The sequence below is a fragment of the Alosa sapidissima genome, chromosome 10 (genome assembly GCF_018492685.1).
Source record: "Alosa sapidissima isolate fAloSap1 chromosome 10, fAloSap1.pri, whole genome shotgun sequence".
NCBI classification, from domain to species: Eukaryota; Metazoa; Chordata; class Actinopteri; order Clupeiformes; family Clupeidae; genus Alosa; species Alosa sapidissima.
The window spans coordinates 20984687-21004834 of record NC_055966.1 but is presented as its reverse complement, the minus strand read 5'-3'; the positions used below and the strand labels follow the sequence as shown (position 1 = coordinate 21004834).

The 20148-nt window shown below is 42.5% G+C and overlaps 1 protein-coding gene across 2 annotated transcripts in view; it reads left to right on the top strand.

Moving 5' to 3' along the window:
* The first annotated feature begins 8241 nt into the window (after positions 1-8241).
* npr1b (natriuretic peptide receptor 1b) overlaps positions 8242-20148 on the top strand; it is a 67706-nt gene continuing 55799 nt past the window's right edge. Inside the window, exons 1-3 of one of the 2 annotated variants that reach the window (XM_042106938.1) lie at positions 8242-8269; positions 10603-10715; positions 11441-12263. In XM_042106938.1, the coding sequence (XP_041962872.1) occupies positions 11483-12263 (781 nt within the window). In that variant the 5' untranslated portion in view covers positions 8242-8269; positions 10603-10715; positions 11441-11482. Of the gene's footprint in view, positions 8270-9244; positions 9797-10602; positions 10716-11440; positions 12264-20148 lie in introns of those variants that run through there. The other variant, XM_042106937.1, reaches the window with a different exon arrangement.

Below are 20148 nucleotides of genomic sequence, written 5' to 3'. Positions count from 1 at the left end.
GATAAGTCAATTTTCCAGCCTGATTCTTTATCTTGCCATGGAGTAAAGAATGTTAAAACTATTCTTCAAAAAAGACATACCAAGTCAATGGCATGGCCAGCAAACAGTCTGGATCTCAATCCCATTGAAAATTGATGGTGGAATCTGAAGAGAATGGTACATGACAAGGCTCCTTCCTGCAAAGCTCATCTGTCAAATGCCATTCTACAAAGTTGGAAGCTGATTGATTAAGAATATCTACATTAGTGAAGTCTGTTACTCTGAGGAATCAAGCTGTGAAAAAAAAGCCAGATTTTTATTTATTTTATTTTAGTTAGGCTTCACAATGCCAGAATGTTCATCTGTTACAGAAAAAATATTTTTGAGGTGGTTTGTATTTTTTTTCTAAAAAAAAAATAAACAGCCGAAGGAACATTTTCCAAGACTGGTGATTCCAGGTGTCAATTATATTATAAGGAACTACATTGTCCCTGGAGCAGTTTAGTTTTGTCCCTTGCTCAAGGGCACAACAGTGGAAGCCAGTAATAGAACCCACAACTTTTCAGGCTACTGCATGCTAGCCTCTGGTCCTTAGCCACTATTATAACCCTTCATAGCATTTTAAGCCTTTAATGATGCCTTTTAATCATCCCTAATCTCATGCACCATGTTCACATACTCCCACACACTATACAACTGAATTCTTTCAAACTCCTTGAAAAATGTACCGAAGATGTGTCTATTATGCCACACTTGGTAAATAAGAAGGATCTTATTGCTTAATAGTAAGCGGGTATGTGCTCTCTGCGAGTGATTGATTAATGTTTTTCTACAGATAATCATTGCCCCTAAGCTAAATGAGTCAACAGCTTCAAGACCATTCTGTATCATCAGATGGAAATTCTGGAAATTGGATCGACAGTGGTGAGCTTGAACCACAGGTTTTCTTCTTGGTTAATGTTAAGGGGATGAGGCTTGTTGGATCACGATTAAAATCACATAAAAAAGCTCAACAAGTATCCTATTTTCCCCCTTTCAATCATTGGAGTGCCAGATATACACAATAAAATGACATATTTTGCAACCCCTTTATCATTTCAAGACATTTTTGACTTCATCCCAATTGTGGTTGGCTGCCATGCATATTTAAAAAATGCCAGGGGGCTGCCAAATTGCCTGTGCCTGTAAGACCAATATTTTCATATTTTTTAATTTCATCCCCGTATTTGAATTCTTCATCTCAAATTACTAAAATGGAATCGTGCAACTTTTCTTGAGTCATTCTCTGACATTCTCAGTGCTCCACTTCAGTGCTGCACTTTAGACCTCAACATCTGCATTTGCATTTATTCATTTAGCAGACACTTTAATCCAAAGCGACTTGGAATGAGGAATATTATTCAAGCTACAGTGCAGAGCAGGCCTTAGATAGGAATTAATACTGCATCAATCATTACTATTAGTTCATATTATCGTTACTATACTCTACATACTACTACTATAATCATTACAAAGTTTAGCAGAAGATAAATGTGGTAGAAGAAGAGGATAGAGAGGGCAGTGCATGGTGTGACTATCCCCAACCCCCCCCCCCCCCCCCCCCCAAATGTCAGTGGACAGTGAATAATTTAGGACTTTCTTAAAACTACAACTTAAAACTACATGACAGTAGTTTCTCTGGACAGTAGAAATGGCCATATTGGAATATTGGACATTGGAATTATGTCCAATATTCCAATATATGGTTTAATGTTCTGCATTATGTCCAATATTCCAATATGTGGTTTAATGTTCTGCATTTCTCATTAGTGGGTCACTTTGATACTAAAAGTATGATTCTATGTAATGACTGTATGATATCTGTACTGTCCCTGTGTATATCTTTGTGTGACTGTGTTTAGAGATAAGCAGGAATATTATGACTTTGCAGTGTTTCGCTGTTCTGCATGGCTGCGTCAGTAGCTATCTGCTCCAGATTGCCAGGCTGCCACTAATCAGGGTCTGATTCAGTGTAGTCCACGTGACATGGGATGACCAACGCCATCTCCCGTCAGCCTGGAAGGATACTTAAACTCTAACTATTTCCTTGTCTAGTTAGAGCAGCTGATGGATCTTTAGGTGAAGTCATGCTGTCTCTCCCTTGATGCGCATCATTGTAAATAAACTCTGTTCCTGATTTTTCATACTATTGGTCTGACTGGGTCTCTATTAAATCTATGGTATCAAAATTACCATCAATGCATATGCTCTGCTGGCTGCATAAAAAATCGCCCCCTTGGGGATAATGAGGACACCTTGAACCTTGAAGTGTTGGTCACCTCTGTGGTGAGGACAAAGACTTGTAGTGACATATCACTCCAAGTCACCGGGGCCTGCTGTGTGTCATTTCATAGCCCGATGGCTGTGCTTACGTGTTCTGCAGAGGCATCCAAGGGTCCAGTTCCATGTGATGTTTGTTTGTCTGTCCATGTGGACCCCCACTCCTCCACAGGAGACGAAAGTCCTGTGACAGAAAGCGGCATGTTAAAAAAGCCATTGCTGAATTCAGAGAAAACAAAAGATGCAGACATGAAAGATTCTGCTGGAGGAGAAGAGGGTGTATGTCAAACTTTTACAGTGATCTTCTTAGAGTACATATAGATTATTTCAAAATGCAAATTACAGCGTTAATCTGTGGTTCACATGGTCCTCAAATGAGGTCTGTTTTAGGATGATAATGTCAGCTTATGGCCAAGCGTTCATTGCGATGTCGCTTTTTGATCCTTTTGATGTCGGCTCTTCCTATCATTGTGAAGCAGAGTTCACCAAGCGTTGGATTGTTCACCCACTAATAGGGAACGTGAGCTGGGATTAGATCGTTGTGAGACAGGTTAGTTTTATGTGTTGTGAGTCAGTGGGCAATGGTCAGTGGTGAAACATGCACAGTGTCCACTGGCCATCACGAAAAACAATGTGGAGGTTGTATCACAAAACAACCACTGCTCATATCTTTTACACATTCTACATTTCTGGGGTGCAGTGACAATATTTGTTTCACAAAATACAGCCTCGGAACCTCTGATACTTCATATTCAGTACTGGGGCCACTTCTGTTTATCATTTACCAACTTCCTCTCAGTAACATCTTCAGGCACTATGGCATCCACTTCCACTCCTAGACGGCTCTATGTGTCCAGTAAACCCACTGCCATCTCCTCAGTCTCCATTGGTGAGGCCATCATACCTGTCTCTAAACAGGTGATAGGTCTTGGAGTTATCCTGGACAGTACACCATCTCATTTTCCAACCATGTCTTTCGGACTGCTTTTTTCCATCTCAGGAACATCTCCAGATTGCGCCCTGTACTTATGCAATGCTCCACTGAAGTGCTTGAAAACACCCTAACATCTCACATCGACTATTGCAATGCAATCCCGACAGGCATCCCAAGTAAACTCATCCATCGCTTCAGACTTATCTAAAACTCTGGATCACAGATCTATATCATACAAACATCAGGCTGATCACAATGGGAGCAAGGATCTTATCCTATGGTAGTGCGGAATGGGTACTAGCATGGCTCTGTTCTTCCTTGTTCCTTTTTATGGATATATTCTCTCACTTTTTTTGGCAAGGAACTGGAAATGTTATAGAGCAGTGTTATAATGCAGTGTAATAGCAAAGTCAGTTTTTACTCACAAAATATATATATATTAGATTCAAGATTAGATTCAACTTTATTGTCATTGAGCAGAGTACAAGTAGAAAGCCAACGAAATGCAGTTTGCATCTATCCAGAAGTGCAAAAAATCAGAAAAGTGCAATGTGATATACAAAGTATAGACAGGCGATGCAGGACAGGAAATATAGTGCAGTGTAGACAGTAGTATGCAGTAGGTTTACAGAAGATGGCTTAGACTTAGAGTAATATAAATTAGATATAAATATGTGCATTGTATTAGCAGTTACTATATAAGAGCAGAATAAATATGGCTATGTGATATGAACAATATGTACAGATATGTGCAATGTGGTAGCAGTAACAATATAATAGTAGTAAGAATAATATAGATGCAGTATATTAACATACAGTGCAACCGGAAAGTTTTCAGACCCTTTCAAGTTTTCCACATTTTGTTATGTTTCAGACTCATCTTAAAATGGATTCAATTCATTTATTTTTCTCATTAATCAACATATAATAATCCAACACTCCACAAAAAACAGGTTTTTGGAGTGTTTTGTAAATTTATAAAAAAATAAAAGACTGAAATATTCCATTTACATAAGTATTCAGACCCTTTGTTCGCTTGCAATTGAGCTCTGGTGCATCCTACTTCTATAAATGGTCCTTGAGATGCTTCTACAACTTGTTTGGAGTCCACCTGTGCCTAAATGAATTCACTTCGTACTAAGGTCTCACAGTTGATTGTGTATGTCAGAGAGAAAACCAAGCCACGAGGTCAAGAAAATTGTCCGTAGACCTGCGAGACAGGGTTGTTGAAGACAGATCTGGGGAAGGATACAAGAACATTTCTGCAGCATTGAAAGTGCTCGGCGGCCTCCATCATTTTCAAATGGAAAAGTTTGGAACAACCAATAGTCTTCCTAGATCTGGCCGCTCAGCCAAACTGAGTAATCTGGGGTGAAGGGCCTTAGTCAGACAGGTAACCAAGGACCCAATGGTCACTATTAATGACATCCAGAGTTCCTTTGAGAGGATGAGAGAAGCTTTAAGAAAGAATGGAGGTGGTTTTAAAGCATGCGGGGACAGCCACCTGGGCTAGTGACAGATTAAATATGTCAGGTCAAGGTCTTAGAGTGATATAGCGTTGTTGGCTCATTGCTAATGCTGAGGTGAAAAGGTCTTATTCTGTTTTATTTGTCAGTCACAGGATGAGGTCATGATGGGCTGTTTTATACGGGTTTTGTATGGTTTCATATTTATCAATAATGTCCAAAATAGAAACTGAACCACAATATTTATTTTTGTGCTTTGAAAAATGTGATTACAGTTACACAAATAAAATGTAACTCTCAATTATGAGATGGTAAACCTCACAAGATCATAGATGATGTAATATAAAGAATGACCAATGAGGGGAGCTCTAATTCCTACATAACCAGAGCAGTATATTATTTATCTACGGCTCTGTACATAATAATAATTAATTTGTCCTTGTCCACAAATTGCTCCAATGGGTGCATACGGTTCATAGGAGCGCAGTCTAGTAGAATCAGTATCTCTTAGAAATAATGTAACATTATGACTTAAATATTGCGAAATTGCCTGCATTCTCACGCTAGAAATATTTACTTTCGATGTCATGATATCACAATCACTCCCATATAGACAAATCCCGCGAAAAGAATGGAAAACACACTGTTATAAACAGTGTGATGCGTGGAATGGTAGCTGTGTTTGGAGTTCCATTCCTGTTGTAATGAACCCGTGAGACGTCAATAACTTGTAATTTGTAAAAATAATATAATATAAAAAACAAAAGATTCTTTCATGCAAGGTATCTCCTCTGGTATTCTGTCCACTGATAACTAAACACATGTTTATGTTCATTTTGTGACAAGGCCATCAACCACCTAAGACCAGTAGAGAATTTTATTATAATACTTAATCTCTGAGGAAATAATTGATATGACAGAATTATCCTTCAATTCCTTTTATTCATCTGTGTTTTCATGGAGCCTAAAGCTACAAGACAGTCACACAGCTATGTTTAATGGTTTTAATTTTGTAACCTCCCAGACAATGGTAATGTGAGACAGCCAAATGCATCCCCTTGTGAGTGCCACTGTCATGTTAGCAGCACCAGATTTACGTAACAGACATCTTGTCTGTAACTACAACCATAAGTAAAAATCCAGGGAAGCCATTAGTCGTTGCACAGTTTAATAATGTTGATTAACTTTTTTCAGTGATTCAAAAAGGATTTCTAGGCTGTGCAATCATCAAAGTGCAGAATATGTATTCACAATGTATTTTGACTTCCTACTGAGGAAGACGACGTCATTTCAGAGATCAACTTGGGTATGTGTTATCAACAATACCCAACGGTCACAACAATGGAACCTGGGATGCATCACTAAGAGTCACCTCTGATTCGCCACTAAGGAAACCAAGTCATTTTTGACATGAAGCAGATATTTAATAGATTTTGTTTAAATGGTTTGGGGTACTGTCTGCATGTACATCCAGGATTTTATTGAACTCTGTTTTATTATGTGTACTCATCCCCACTGAAGCTCTCACGCTATGTGGGAGTGCTTGAGGATTTTAAGCTTCTCCGGAAATGGTATTTTATCAACAACTCTGAAGAAAGCGGAAGCTAAAATAATACCTGACTCTTTGCCCTTACTTTCCAGTGGGAGAGAGGGAAATTAACTCTGTGAGTGTCCTTTCACTTACCCTCCTGACATGGACTGTAGGCCTCAATCTGTCTTGCTGTCAGAGCATCGGTGACCCCATGGCTTTCCAAGTGCCTGTGGCGCCCTGTATGATTGATACATAATCTCGCACAGGTGTGTTTTCACTTTGATGTCAAGCATATCCATATATGAGCATGCAACCAGAAGCAACAGCTATCATCAGCATAGCAGGCCGTTCTTCAGTCCACAACAATTTAATCCACTAGAGCAGGGAGAAAAAACACTAAAGTATGTGATTCATAGTACGTGATTCTTTTTTCAAACACTCGGAGAAAAAAATAACTTTGCAGAAACAGCTCATGTGTGGTTGTCTTCCTGGAATTATTCATGTCCAGGATAGATGGGAATCCTTTGGAGCACAGTGTACACATGCTCATTTCAATTCCCCCATTATCATTCATCATCACAGACAGAGTTTCACTTTAAATAATTCAGCCAACAAACATACTTGCCTGTCTTGGGGGGGTTCCCATGCAATGACGGGGCCACATGTTGATTGAAACCGAGCCAGAGACTGAAGTGAATTGCAGATTGCACTCTATTTCATTATCCAGATGAGTTCTAAGCCTATTCTCACCATGTATACCCACAATGTACATCCAACTAGATGTATTCTATTTTGTGATGACCTTATTTATATATTTAGATGAAGGTCTTTTAGATTGGGAATCATAGAGAATGATAATATGATGGAGGAAAATATAGAGGACAGAGAGGATGAACAAATTGATCCATAAACATCACAGGCAAACACAGTGCTGGTTAGTCTAATAACCTAGCATCAGTGTCTGCTGCTGTCGCAGAGAAATTGAGCTTTGGCACACTTATTGTTTGCCTCCAGGTGGTCTGTGCAGACATTAAAAATGCATGATATGGTATATTTATCCAGAACTGTCTAAAATATGCATTGCCATTTGGGTCAAATTCTCTGTAATTTTGTCCCCCCACAATTCAGAAATGCACAACCACTCAACCCCACATGCATGCATGCACACACACACACACACACACATAGGACTGCATCATAAAAAAGCATGCATGAAAAGTAATTTTAACTAATAACAAAATTAGCAGATACATTTGAAGAATACGAATAATGGACATTAGAGGTACCTCTTTCAAAGGAGATGTGTTCAGTGGATGCATACAAACCAATTCTTCCTCAGAGACTGGATCACCTACCTATTGACTTTTCATTATATGATGCACTTATTTGGTGTTTATAACTTCCTGACTGATCCTGCCCAGGTCATTGGGTTGTCCCTCAGACAATTGAATTTCATGGGCGGAGGGCAAGGGGAGGATATAGGATGTGTGGTATGCTCTTATTCTGCTGACTCAGATGTGGTAAACTACCAACCACTCAGGAATCCCAACCTCCTTCGCCTGATCTGCTTAGGATTGACAGTTGAAACATACGGTGTGTTTACAAAGGCAAGATATGTTCGAGGCAAACAACTTTTACATGTACATGCTGAATGTCACAACGCATAGCCTAGAACCCTTATTACAATTTGACAGTTTGATAAGATTTATTTTCAACCAGGAGTCACACGTTTAAACTAGAGTTTGATTATGAATCAACAGTTCGACCTGGGGTACAGAGTGAGAGAAAAACAGACCAGAAAAGGTTAGAAAATCTCTATTTAATCCCATCACCACCACTGTGAGCTTGTGGGAGCCAATTACATGTACTTTTGGCTCCTGCCAGTCAGAAACCACTGGTCCGTCACTCCCACATCTCGGTTGATGGCGGGAAAGGAGCATCTGAAAACTTTTTCTGCTACTCCTACGCCCCGTCGATCTTCCACCTCAGTGGCCTATGGCTCCCTCGATCTGAGTGTGTTAGTGTGTCACCAAAAGTCAGGTGAATCAAATATGAATGTGTAGTGTTAGAATTTAGGATAATAAGAATCAAGATGTTTAAGCTAATTTGGGTTTACAGTTTTACACTGCGTGGTGGATTTAGCTCAATGTGTTTACGCATTCATGTCGCACGCAATGTGTGCGTGTCTGTCAGTAAAACAATTATTAGGATGAATGACATGTGAGCTGTCATGTTCGAGCGAATTAGGGAGTAATATTTAACAGAGTAGAAACTGAGGACATGAAACTTTGTAAACATAGCCTATCATTTAATGCTGTGATGTGACCCCCGGTCCCTCCAGCACACACATGCTCCACATCACACACAAACAGAAAACAGCAACATATGTTTTATTCAGGCGTTAGTTTCCGTGCTGCCCCACTGTTATGTTCGCCAATGATTAATTAATTTCATTTGGATTTCTTGTGTGGTTGTGCCCTCCTTCCTTAAGACGTCATGAGCACAGCAGAGAGCTTCCCTGCACGCGGCGCACAGGGGGAAACTTGCACAGCGGTGGCGCCGTTTCATGAAAACGCGCGCATCATCGCACCATTCATGGCACGGACACAAGCGTATGCAACCCCCCCCCCCCCCCCCCCCCCCCCCCCCTAAGCCTCTCTCTCTCTCTCTCTCTTCTTTGGAAAGAAGAGGGAGCGTGTGTTTTAGAGAGAGTTGTCAGTTAACATGAATCAGCTGCTTTTCCTTTAGGAGGAGAGGCACTTTATCAAGCAACCTCCACCCCATTTCCCATGGGCGATGTGCCAGGGTGTGTATGGATGTCTACAGCTTTCACAGACAACAGTGATTACAAACATGTGAATCAGAGCCTGCCTCAGTCTGTCCGAGTTGTACAAGAGCCCACCCCTTCCAGCTTACTCTCCAGTGGAAACGGTCTCCTACCCTTGTGTCAGAAAGAGACGCCTCCTCCCTAGGTGAACAAACACATCCACACTCTCTCACTCACTCACTCAATCACACACACACACACACTCAGGCACTGCACGCGCACACACATACACACTCAGGCACAGCGCACACACACTCACATTCTATTCAGAGTGCACCACTCAGCGACCGCTCCACTCATTCAGCCTTGGCTCTCGATGTCTCTTGGCTGCTTGCGTAGGAAAAGAGGCAGAGGCTGGCTGTGACTTTTGCTCCTCCAGGGGGAATCAGAGGCGACACGGCACAGGCAGCATGCCCTCAAACTCACACATTACCGCACAAACACACACACACATACACATGGCTCACACACAAACAGCAGGATTTATAGCTCAGGAGTGGCGCTGAGTTAGAGCCCATGCCTGTGACTTGACCTGACTGCTGAGGGAGTTCCTGCTTTTTGTTGTTCTGATTCAGTGTGACTCCCCTACGCAGTCCCCGAGCACTTCCTCCACCAGACGCTCAGGATTTCCGCAGCTTTCCCCGACCTGAGGACATCACCTCCCAGACTTGTGAGGCCGCTGACCTCTTCAGCTGTTTGGACGTTTGTGACGTTTTTGTTCTGTGAACGCTGTGGAAGTGGTTGGTATTTCTCTTTTTCATACACTGTGACTAATGAAGCTCAGAGTTGGACTTAGGATAGTTGCTGACTCTAGACTGGGTTTGCTCATTCGACTTGACTGGCATTCTTTGTGATGGATGCTTGACCTCTCCAAGCAAGACAACTAGTACTGTCATTGTTGTCTTTATCTTCTTCCCAATGTTGTCAGATGTATGCCAGATGGAAGATAATCTTTTCCACACACAACTCATTCCCCTGTTGGAATAATGTTGGAAACCCAGTCTTTCAGTGGATAGTCTTCTCTCCCTGCCATTTTCAGAATTGTGAAGGCTTTGGAGTTTCTCTCTCTGTCTCCCTGTCTGTCTGCCAGTGAATTCACCGGGTTGGTCAGTTGCTAAAGAACTTTGTTGGCATTGCATCGGTTGTGAAGACACAGCTCTGTGCGCAGTTTTCACGGATCATCATTGCCCTTGGACATTTTCAGCTGGTTTGGAAATTGGACTAATTTTAACATCACTTTTCCCCCTTTTTAAATACATTTTCTTTTTTTATTTGTTTTGTTGTATGTCTTGGTGTCACGGGTACAGTGGCGACTACGCCGCTCCGTCCGGCATTTTTTGTATTTGTTATTTTTTAAATGTATTTGTCATGTCTTGATGTCATGGGTACGCTGGCATGACTACGCCGCTCCATCCGGCATCTTGGGTTGCACTATGTGCATGTTAAATGCGCTTTAAAAAATAAATCTGACTTGACTTGACTCCCTCTCTTTTTCTCCCTCACCCTCTCTCTCTCTTTCTCTCTCTCTCCCTCTCTCTCTCTCTAGTCAAAGAGCCTCTGGCTGTGTGTGCAGCAACAGCTGAGAGACATTACCCACAGATGCCCAGACCACTGCGGGAACTAAAGCTGATATGGAGATAACACACTCCTCCATTTGAGGTAATCTTATTTCATAAATTGGAGAGCTTGTGGGCAGTTGGTGACGCCACGTCTGTACATCATAGAGGTTATTAGTGTAAGCTTGATGTGTAAATCAGTGCCAGTTATATGCTCTGTTCAATCGTATCAGGCAAAGGTTGGCTTTACGTTGTGCGTGTGTGTGTGTGTGTGTGTGGTGAGTATTTGGTTTTACAAACTGATTGGCCAGACTAAAATTAGCTGGTCACAAAACGTTTGCCAAAACGAGTTCATTTGTTTTTCACTTTACTTGTGCGGACAGACTCACAACATGGCTTAAGATGTGTGTAATTACCTTAAACTTTATTATGTGTGTAATTACCTTAAACTGATTATTGTTGTCCTGCTTGCAAAACAGTGTTTTAATTCCAGTTAAAAGCTGTGTTTGATTTAGTTAGGGTAATTTCATGGCTGATTTAAAAAATATTTTCTTCAGCAGATGAAAATGGTTGTTACTGAACTGTTTTTAAATGCCTGGAGGTATTCCTCCATCACTTCACAGGTTTTAGACATAAACAATGACCATGTTTAATAGAACTCCAGTTGTGATGTGCTGCACGTACCTCTTCCTTTTAAGTAAGGTGTCAGACCTGTAATTTAGGCATCAGACAGACAAGTGGAATTCAATTCAAGCTGAGGGACGAGTGATGACGCCACCTTATGCATAGTGATTTGTGTTATTTGTGTATGCCTGTGTGTTTTTCTAGTCCATCCATCTGAATAATTAATTCCCGGGACCCTGTGGAGCCATGCGTCTATCCTCTTGCACAGAAGGAGGGAGGCTGCCACTGCTGCACCTCCTTGGTCTCCTTCTGATGGTCATGCTCTCCTGTGGGCCTCAGCCTAGCCTGTCCAAGTTCTCCCACCACCACCGGGAGCACCACCATCGTAGCCACCAGCACCACAACCACCGCGACATCGTCCTGGCTGTGGTGCTGCCCCAGAACAATACCTCGTACCCTTGGGCATGGCCGCGAGTGGGCCCGGCATTGGACCGCGCCATCCACCTCATCAACCGGGACCCCACGCTCCTGCCCGGCCGCAACCTGAGCCTGGAGTTCGCCAACAGCGAGGACCACCGCGGCATCTGCTCCGAGTCCGTGGCGCCGCTCATGGCCGTCGACCTCAAGTTCGCCTTCGACCCCTGGGCCTTCATCGGACCGGGGTGCACCTACACCTCGTCGCCCGTCGGGATGTTTACCAAACACTGGGGGATCCCCATGGTGACCGCTGGTGCCCCTGCCGTCGGGTTCATCCTGGCAGACATGTATACCAGTATCACCAACACGGGTCCTACCCACACCAAGCTGGGGGAGTTCGCCCTCCACATCTGCCGCCATTTTGGGTGGCACCAACACACCATAATTATGTTTAGTGACAACAAGTTGGGGGACCGTCCCTACTACTTTGCTGCTGAGGGCCTGTACACCAAACTACATGAGGAGAACATCACTGCACAGGATCTAGTGTTTGAGGATGACGCGGTGAACTACACAGATATCATCTCTAGGATCCAGAATGAGGGGCGAGGTATGTGTTTTCTTGTGTTTGCTTTTTGGAAAGTAGAAGGTCAGTCATGAGCTGTTAACGGTCCTGTCCTCACATTGTTTGCTCCATTTATCCAGAGAGATTGTCCATATCAATTTCTCATCTTGCTTCTAGAATTATGCTGATTGGCAGAATGAAGCTAGGCACAGGAAATAAAGTGATGACATTTAATTCTCCAGACAGGGATGTCTCTAGAAATTTTCATTGTGGGCACAGTTGCTCATGCATCCACTCTATTGCACCATTTGTCCTCTATTGAGATTCTCTGACAGCTGTGAAGCAGCAAGAACAGGTCTGCCTGCATATCTTTCTGTTTTCACTAGCATTCACCTCTATCTGACTTTTGCCTGACTTGTGATGTTTACAGAGGGTCAGTATCGGGTATCAGCTCTAAATCCCTTCCTCAGACATTGGCCAATTGTTGTGGACTCGCAGGGTTAGCTAATGCCACTCTACAGCGGTGAACACCATGCCTGCATTCGATTCCAGGCATCTGAGACAAACAGACAAAGAGAAAGGGGATAAGATTAGATTAAGAAATTGCACTATGAATTCACATCTGTGCTCATGCCTCTCTTCAAGAATGCCACCCACACTTTGTACCTGATGTGATGGGAGCTTGAGTTTGAGTTTATTTTATTCTGGTCTTCAATCCCATATAGTTGCTTTAGACTCATTGTCTCATTTTTGGGTAAAGTATAAGAAACCAGCCAGCTGATACCAGTTTAGGTTCCCTTGCGTGGAGTCATGCAGAGCTTACAGTTTTGCCTGATTGAACTATTCAGTTGACAATCTAGGGATGATTACGTAGCCTTCTGTTTGAATTCAAAATCATGTGTCATTGTTCGTCTGGAACAAATGGTTATTTGCAAAGCTCAAAAAGGTGACTCTCCAGCCTCCCTGTCCTCTAGCACTGCATTTCTCCATCTCTTACTCATCTGTTTGCCAACAGGCAGACTCACTCTGCGGTGTTTCACCACATGAGGGGATAAATAAATAACCTTGTGATTGGATACCTTAAGTTCTCCTCTTGCATGGTTCCCACATATAAAAACGTCCCCAGAAAGACATTCATTAACAGAGGTTAAAAGTCATGTCTTCCAAATAAGGGAAGCGAGTGCAGCATATCAGATCTGTTGGCATTTCCTGTAAAACTGAATCATTGGTCTATGTTGCACAGTCTGTCGTTCAGTTTTATTGTGTGTAATTCGTCATGGCTGAGGGTTTACTGTTAATGTGCAAACAGTACTTCTGTTGGACAGATAATGGAATCCTTATAGCATAATTCTACGAAAATGTCCATATGATTTGTATGGTTTCACTGTTATGGCATGTTGAGATAAGTGACTTGTGTTGTTATTTCAGATAAGAGTCTGGCTTGGTTCCTCAGGGCTCATGTATTCCCTATGGATAGGATCTCTTCATTAGACAAAGACTATAAAAAGTAGACCACAGCCTTGTGAATGTTCTACTTGACATTTTGTCTTCTCGTCACGTGGTCTGTTATTTCTGATTATGTCATACAAAGCTAAACCTTAAAAAGGATATCATTAACATAATATCAGGAGACATTGTTAAGTGACCACCTGACAGTGTCATTTAAATCTCTCAATCTACAAATGACGTGAATTACTGGATGTTGGATTCCAAGAAAGACAAACAAAGTAATAAAGGGATGATGACTTCGGTGAATTATGGGCAGAGAACACTCAGACGAACAATGGTCTTGTCAGGGAACAGTATTGTTTATAGCACAATTGACATGATGTCTACACACCCACCTTTTGTTAGGAGATGCCTAGAGAGGCCATACACGCACACTTCGGAGGGAGTCGTTAGTGTGCCATAACTTTTTACTTTGGACTTAGATGTGCCAATATGCCTTCTCCTCTTCTATCTCTTCAACGTTCTCTCATTGCACCCCCCTCCAGAAAGGTTCCACAGTTTGTTGCCCTAAGGGAGCGAGAGGAATTAATATTAACGTTATGCGCCATAGGCATAGACTTGAGGGGTATGCAGGCATAGCAGGGTGTGACTAAAGCTTTGCCCACACACTGTGCATCAGCCAAGCTGTCGAGAGTCCCTGCTAGCACGTATGTTCTGCTGCTACATGGCTAATGTGGGATTGTATTTTGTATTTCAGTCATTTGTTACATGAAATACTTTCCTTTTCTCTATTATACTACTCTCTACTATGCCAAGGAACATGCACCCTGCAGCCTTTGGATGGTGCTTTCAATAAGGGAATTGGACCCCTGAAATGTCTCCAGTGTAGGGTGTTAAGTCTTACAGTCCATGAAGTGACTTGCCAGACTGATGGAAAAAAGAATTTTCACAAGTTCCATTTGAGTGGGTACCAGTCACATCAGTGCAATGACTCATGGACTGATTAAAATGGAAGTATGTCTCTGACAGTCCTGAGGATGACACTTTGACAGTGGCTGTAGTTAAGATGGAATCTAAGGGAAGGCACTTCAACAAATCCATGGGCTTACACATACAGTAATTGTGTGTGTCTATATCTCTTCACAGAGACTGTGTATTGTTTTGAAAATTCATTGCCTTATTTATTCAAAAGTGCTCAAATACATTTATGTCGACTGGAGGTAAAAAATGAGGCTTTAGCACGGCACAGTAACCATGGTTGCCGTTATAGCTCAATAAACTCTGTGTGACTTGCCTGTCAACCAAAGCATCGGCCATAACTCAGATTAGGTAAAGCGTGAGCTAAATAAAAACTGTATGAATGGCTACCACCTGACCCCCTGTCTTGCATTTCGCCCCATCTCTCCGATTCTCACACATTTCTCACGCCCGCTGTACAAGCTTAGTTGATCATTTTGACATTCTCCACTTTCAGATCACATTTTAATATCCCTAAGCACAAGTGATAGGCTACACGCCAAGGAGCCTTTTTCACCTCTGATCTATAATGTTTATTATGTATCAGTTATGGACTGGCCCAACCCCAGAGACAGTGGGCGTGCACTAAAACAGCACTCAAACAGCAGCAGCAGCATTTACTTTGTTCTGCATTTAAAAGGGTGTTCCCAATTCCCAAACATCTGTATTGAACTGAGGTAAATGTGCTGCTGTATTCAGCCAGTCCCACTGCCATTGGGATCCTATAAACAGAGCAGTTGATGGGCAGGACGCAGCAGGTGTCGGAGCATCCACCCGCCTGTTCGGTGTTGTAGCCCAGCATCGCCTTCGCTAATGAAAACTTGTCTCGCCGGATCACTGCCTTCGGCTCACCCATCCCTCTCTTTTATCATTCCCGTCACACTGCTGTTTCCGTCGCGGCTGCCGTGTGGATGGCGGAGAGAGGGGCACCAGGGAAGTAATCAGTCCGAAAGTAGTGTTTTCACACGGGCAGACATGCTGATCTTGTTTGCTTTAGACGTCACGTTGCACACACCTGCTGCTCTTCTTCATCTGTTGCTCCACTGTCTGTTGTGTTCGGGGGAAGAGGGTGGGGGGTTGAGGAGGCAGGTGTCATTGTGGACACTCTGTGCGAAAGCCTGGACCTGGGTTTGGATCAGCTGTCTAATTCCCCCTAATAAGCAGGGCCTCCAGGGCCTTATTTGAAGAGTGGACTTTATTGGTGACAAATCTCAAATGGTTTGTTGCTGTGTAAGAGGTACATTAAGGGCAATTAGACAAATAAGAAAAATAAATCGTGGTGCGACAGCCTGAGATTGTGCTATTGTTATTTCCTTGCTAAAACAAAAACAAAAGCTGACATCACACTCTCACTTCCAGAAAGTTACGACATCTGGTGCCACTAGGTTCGCTGGTCGCCATAGTTTCCAGACAAGAGATCACCCAAGCCGAACGAAACGCCACCCGTGAGGCTGTGCGGAATGCTGCATGCATTCCCTCCCTCCGTCTTCCCCTTTACCCAGCCCATCTGGCCCCAGTTAAAAATTAATCTCGCTGTTTTAAAAAAAAGTTTAAGGAGGTGGAAAATAGGAATCACTCAAGAGACACAGAGATCCTGTCCTCTGGGCCAGGACAAACTCAGCTATTGTCTGAATTGGAACATGGGTCTGTTCTGACTCGAGTCCATCAGATGCAAACCCGATCTGGGCCTTCTAGTGTGAGCTAAACTGCCACACAGCCAGCTTGGGGTCCCTGGAGTTTGACGTGCATGAGTGGACTTGGCCTCTATGTTTCTGAAGGCCGGACCTGCTTCCAATTATAACAAGAACATGACGAGAGCACTCATAGAGGACTGTAGTATCCCGTTAGGATTGAAAGGGTCATAAAAGCTCGGCCAGGGTCAGAGTGCCGGTTGTAGTTTCTGTTAAAATGCGCCCTGGGCAGTGTCATCATAATTGGATACTACAGTGTGTATTATGCCATTTTTTGGTGTTATCTTTCTGAGTCTAAATATAAACTTGCATGCATGATATATCTCATGCTTACACTCCCTTACCTGCTTAAAACATTACATATGCTACATTTTTACCAAACTTGTAGTGATATGAAGTTGTGCATTGCCATGGCTACTGGGGAAGGGGGGGGGGGTTGACTTTTCTACTTGCAAATCAATTGAAAATTAGGTTTACTGATTTATATTCTGGAGAAGACAAATCAACTCTGGTGGTTTTGAACATTAGATCAAGGTCCAGTCTGTCTGCACACCCCCAGGAGAGAGAGGAGGCACATCTGGCCAATCCACACTAATGGGAGTTAGCTCATGACGATATACCAGCCAATTTGAGATCATGAGTAATTCTAGACGGTGATAACACATGCGCACGCACACATGCACGCACGCACGCACACACACACACACACACACACACACACACACACACACACTCCCATTGTGACGGCACCCACGGAAAAAGGTCAGTAATCCTTCCCTGATCTTCCTCTTTGATTATGAGTGAGAGAGGGGTCTACTGTGACATTATACTGTATATCAACCCATATTCTGGCCTGCTCTACCTGAACCACTAAAGCAATCTAACTTAGCCATCAGGGAGGGAAAGTCCCTCTCTATTAGACCTGAAACATTTATAAATTGTATTGTAACACACTCAACACCTTAATCTCAGTCAGATTGGGTGCTGAATCCTTCAGGTAATTACTGGAACATTTTTAAATCAACAATGACACTCAACAGTACTTCTTAAGTTTTTGTGTCAAAGGTGAAATCGCCATTGTATGCTGAAGAAGCGTGTCTGGCCCGAAACGTCTGTTGCGTGTTTAAAAAAGTTTTTTAACATACTGTTGAGTGCTCTCCTTGATTCATAAAGTGTAGAAAAGTAATTTGAATATTAATTACAGCAATGTTTAACATTCACCAAGCATTTTAGACAAGAAATGAGTGCATCCTGTTACATATTCAGGAACAATTAAAAGCACACAATGCTCTGCCACTCAACCCATAGGAAAACAGTCCTTTTACTGTTTCTTGCTCAGGTCAAAAACCTCTTGCTGTGTACATGAAGAAAGTTCTCAGAGTTGTGTTTATTTTCCCTGACAAGTAATTCTCAAGTAGAGAGAAAGTTGAAACAAACATACCCACAGTGTTTTAGTGGCTGGCCACTGCCGTATCAAGTCAGGCTACGGGCTGTTAATATCAATGATGGTTTGTTAATTGTACTCACTAGACTAGTACACACATAACTACTTTTGCCTTATCAATAGAAATCTCTGCTTTAAACATAAAATACCCCATTCACATTGCTGCTCTCTCTCTCTCTCTCTCTCTCTCTGTGCCTCCTAGGTTTTGTGATTGTAACGCCTTCAATTTGCCTCACATGCTGGATAAGCAGTTGTGATTGGTTCCTATTGATTTTGAAAGTCTGTGACATTGAATTGCCAGACAGATCTGTAAGATCTGTAAATTCAAATGGCATTGCAGGCTACTCTAATATATATGCATGGTATCGTTTGCTTGTAGCATTAACTAGACTACAACGAGTGAGTGCATGAGCCAGAGTCACTACAACTGACAACGACATTGCACCTGTGTTATTTATTTATTTATTGTATGTATTGTATTGTATTGGACTGTATTACTTGCTGTTCAGGTTATAAAACCTCTGTTTGAAGGCCATTAACAGCTTCAATCTCTCCTATTACTCTGATGACTCTGCAATTGTAGGGTGTGTGAAGGATGGGGAGACTGAATATAGAGAACTGGTGAACAGCTTTGTAGCGTGATGTGGAAACAAACACTTACTCTTAAATGTGGCCAAGAAAAAGGAGATGGTAGTGGACGTCTGCTGTTTCTAGTACCATTTTCTTTGCAGCCATCTGTTGGAGCACCAGTATCAGTGCAAATTACACCAAAAACTCAACAAGTTGATTAAAAGAGCTGGCTCTTTAGACTTGTAGACTTGAGCCTCTACAGTTGGTTGTTGAGAGAAGGATGTTGCAAAAACTCCTTAACATTATGGACAACACCTCACATCCACTGAATGAACTACTGATCAGACAACAGAGTGTTTTCAGCTGGAGGTTGCTTCAACTTCACTGTAACAATGACCGTTACCAAAAATCATTCCTGCCATAACTATTTACAATAACTCCCCTTTGTGCCGTGAGAGGATAATCTTATTCAGAGAGACAATGCACAGTTCACAACCACTTGCACAGACACTTTATATCCAATTGTATTTATTTTGACTTGTATATATGGCAGGACTATTCAAGTAAAGTGTTGCTGTTTTCTTTGGCATTATTCTATTTACAAAAGAGGTAGCTTGATTATCTTTAATCGCGGCGTGGACACATGTCAAGCCCTGGCTCCAGCTCTGGTCTTTTATGACTGGGCAGGCCTCCTCGCGGTGTGCCCTTGTCTCTGGCCTTCCTTGCCCAGGTTGTTTTAGTCCCTCGTTAGGGGGATCAGTTTTGGGCTTATTTCCAGGCTTTTGCAGCTTGTTTCCTGCCCAGGCCATTAGAACTGAAACAATAGTGTTGGGCAGGAAGCCAGAAGGGCTGGAATGTCATCACGCCCCTGGAGATTTCCTCAGAGGCATGGCCTCACTGCCAGAATGGGTCAGCCAACACCCCTCAGAGTGGGACAGTATCCCTCTTTCTCTCTCTCTCTCTCTCTCTCTCTCTCTCTCTCTCTCTCTCTCTATATATATATATATATACATTTTTATCTCTCTCTCTCGTTATCTCTCTCTCTCACACACACACACACACAGCACCCACTGCAGCGACACAGAGCACAGAGCAGTGGTGCTGTTGCAAGTCATTGGGTGTCCTTCTGCTTGCTGGTGTGTTGATGTTTCTTTCTCGTCATCACTCTCTGATTCCTTTTTGGTCCCATGTAGGGCTGGGCGATATGGACCAAAACTGATATCCCGATATTTTGGGGCTGATTGGCGATATACGATATCGATACGATATTGATATTTCAAACAGAAAGAGCGAAGTGCTTGGTATATTCACTCAACACAACAATTATGACAACACAGCCAGTTTTAATTATATTCATTTCAGACTGCTCTAACAGAGCTGTGCAAAAAGTGTAAACAATAACATAGGCCTACAATAGGCATAGGCTACAGTTGCTCTGATAAAGCTGTGCAAATAACAAAAGACCAAAAGTTGACCCTGACTGACAACGCAGGCCTACATTGTACTGCACAATGCAATAGGCTATTTTGGGCACAACAATATTGAAAAAACCTGCAGCTTTGTCACACAATGCAGTTTTTTTTACCTGTAAGGGTTTGATAGGGCCTAGATGACAAGCAAATGTAGACTATGATGGCCTAGACATGTTGCTATCAACAACAAAAACAGTTTTAAACAATTAGGCTACTTAAACAACGTAACTGAGTCACTCATCAAGAGTGTGATAGACGCTACCGTCGTTTTGTATGCGTTCATTTTT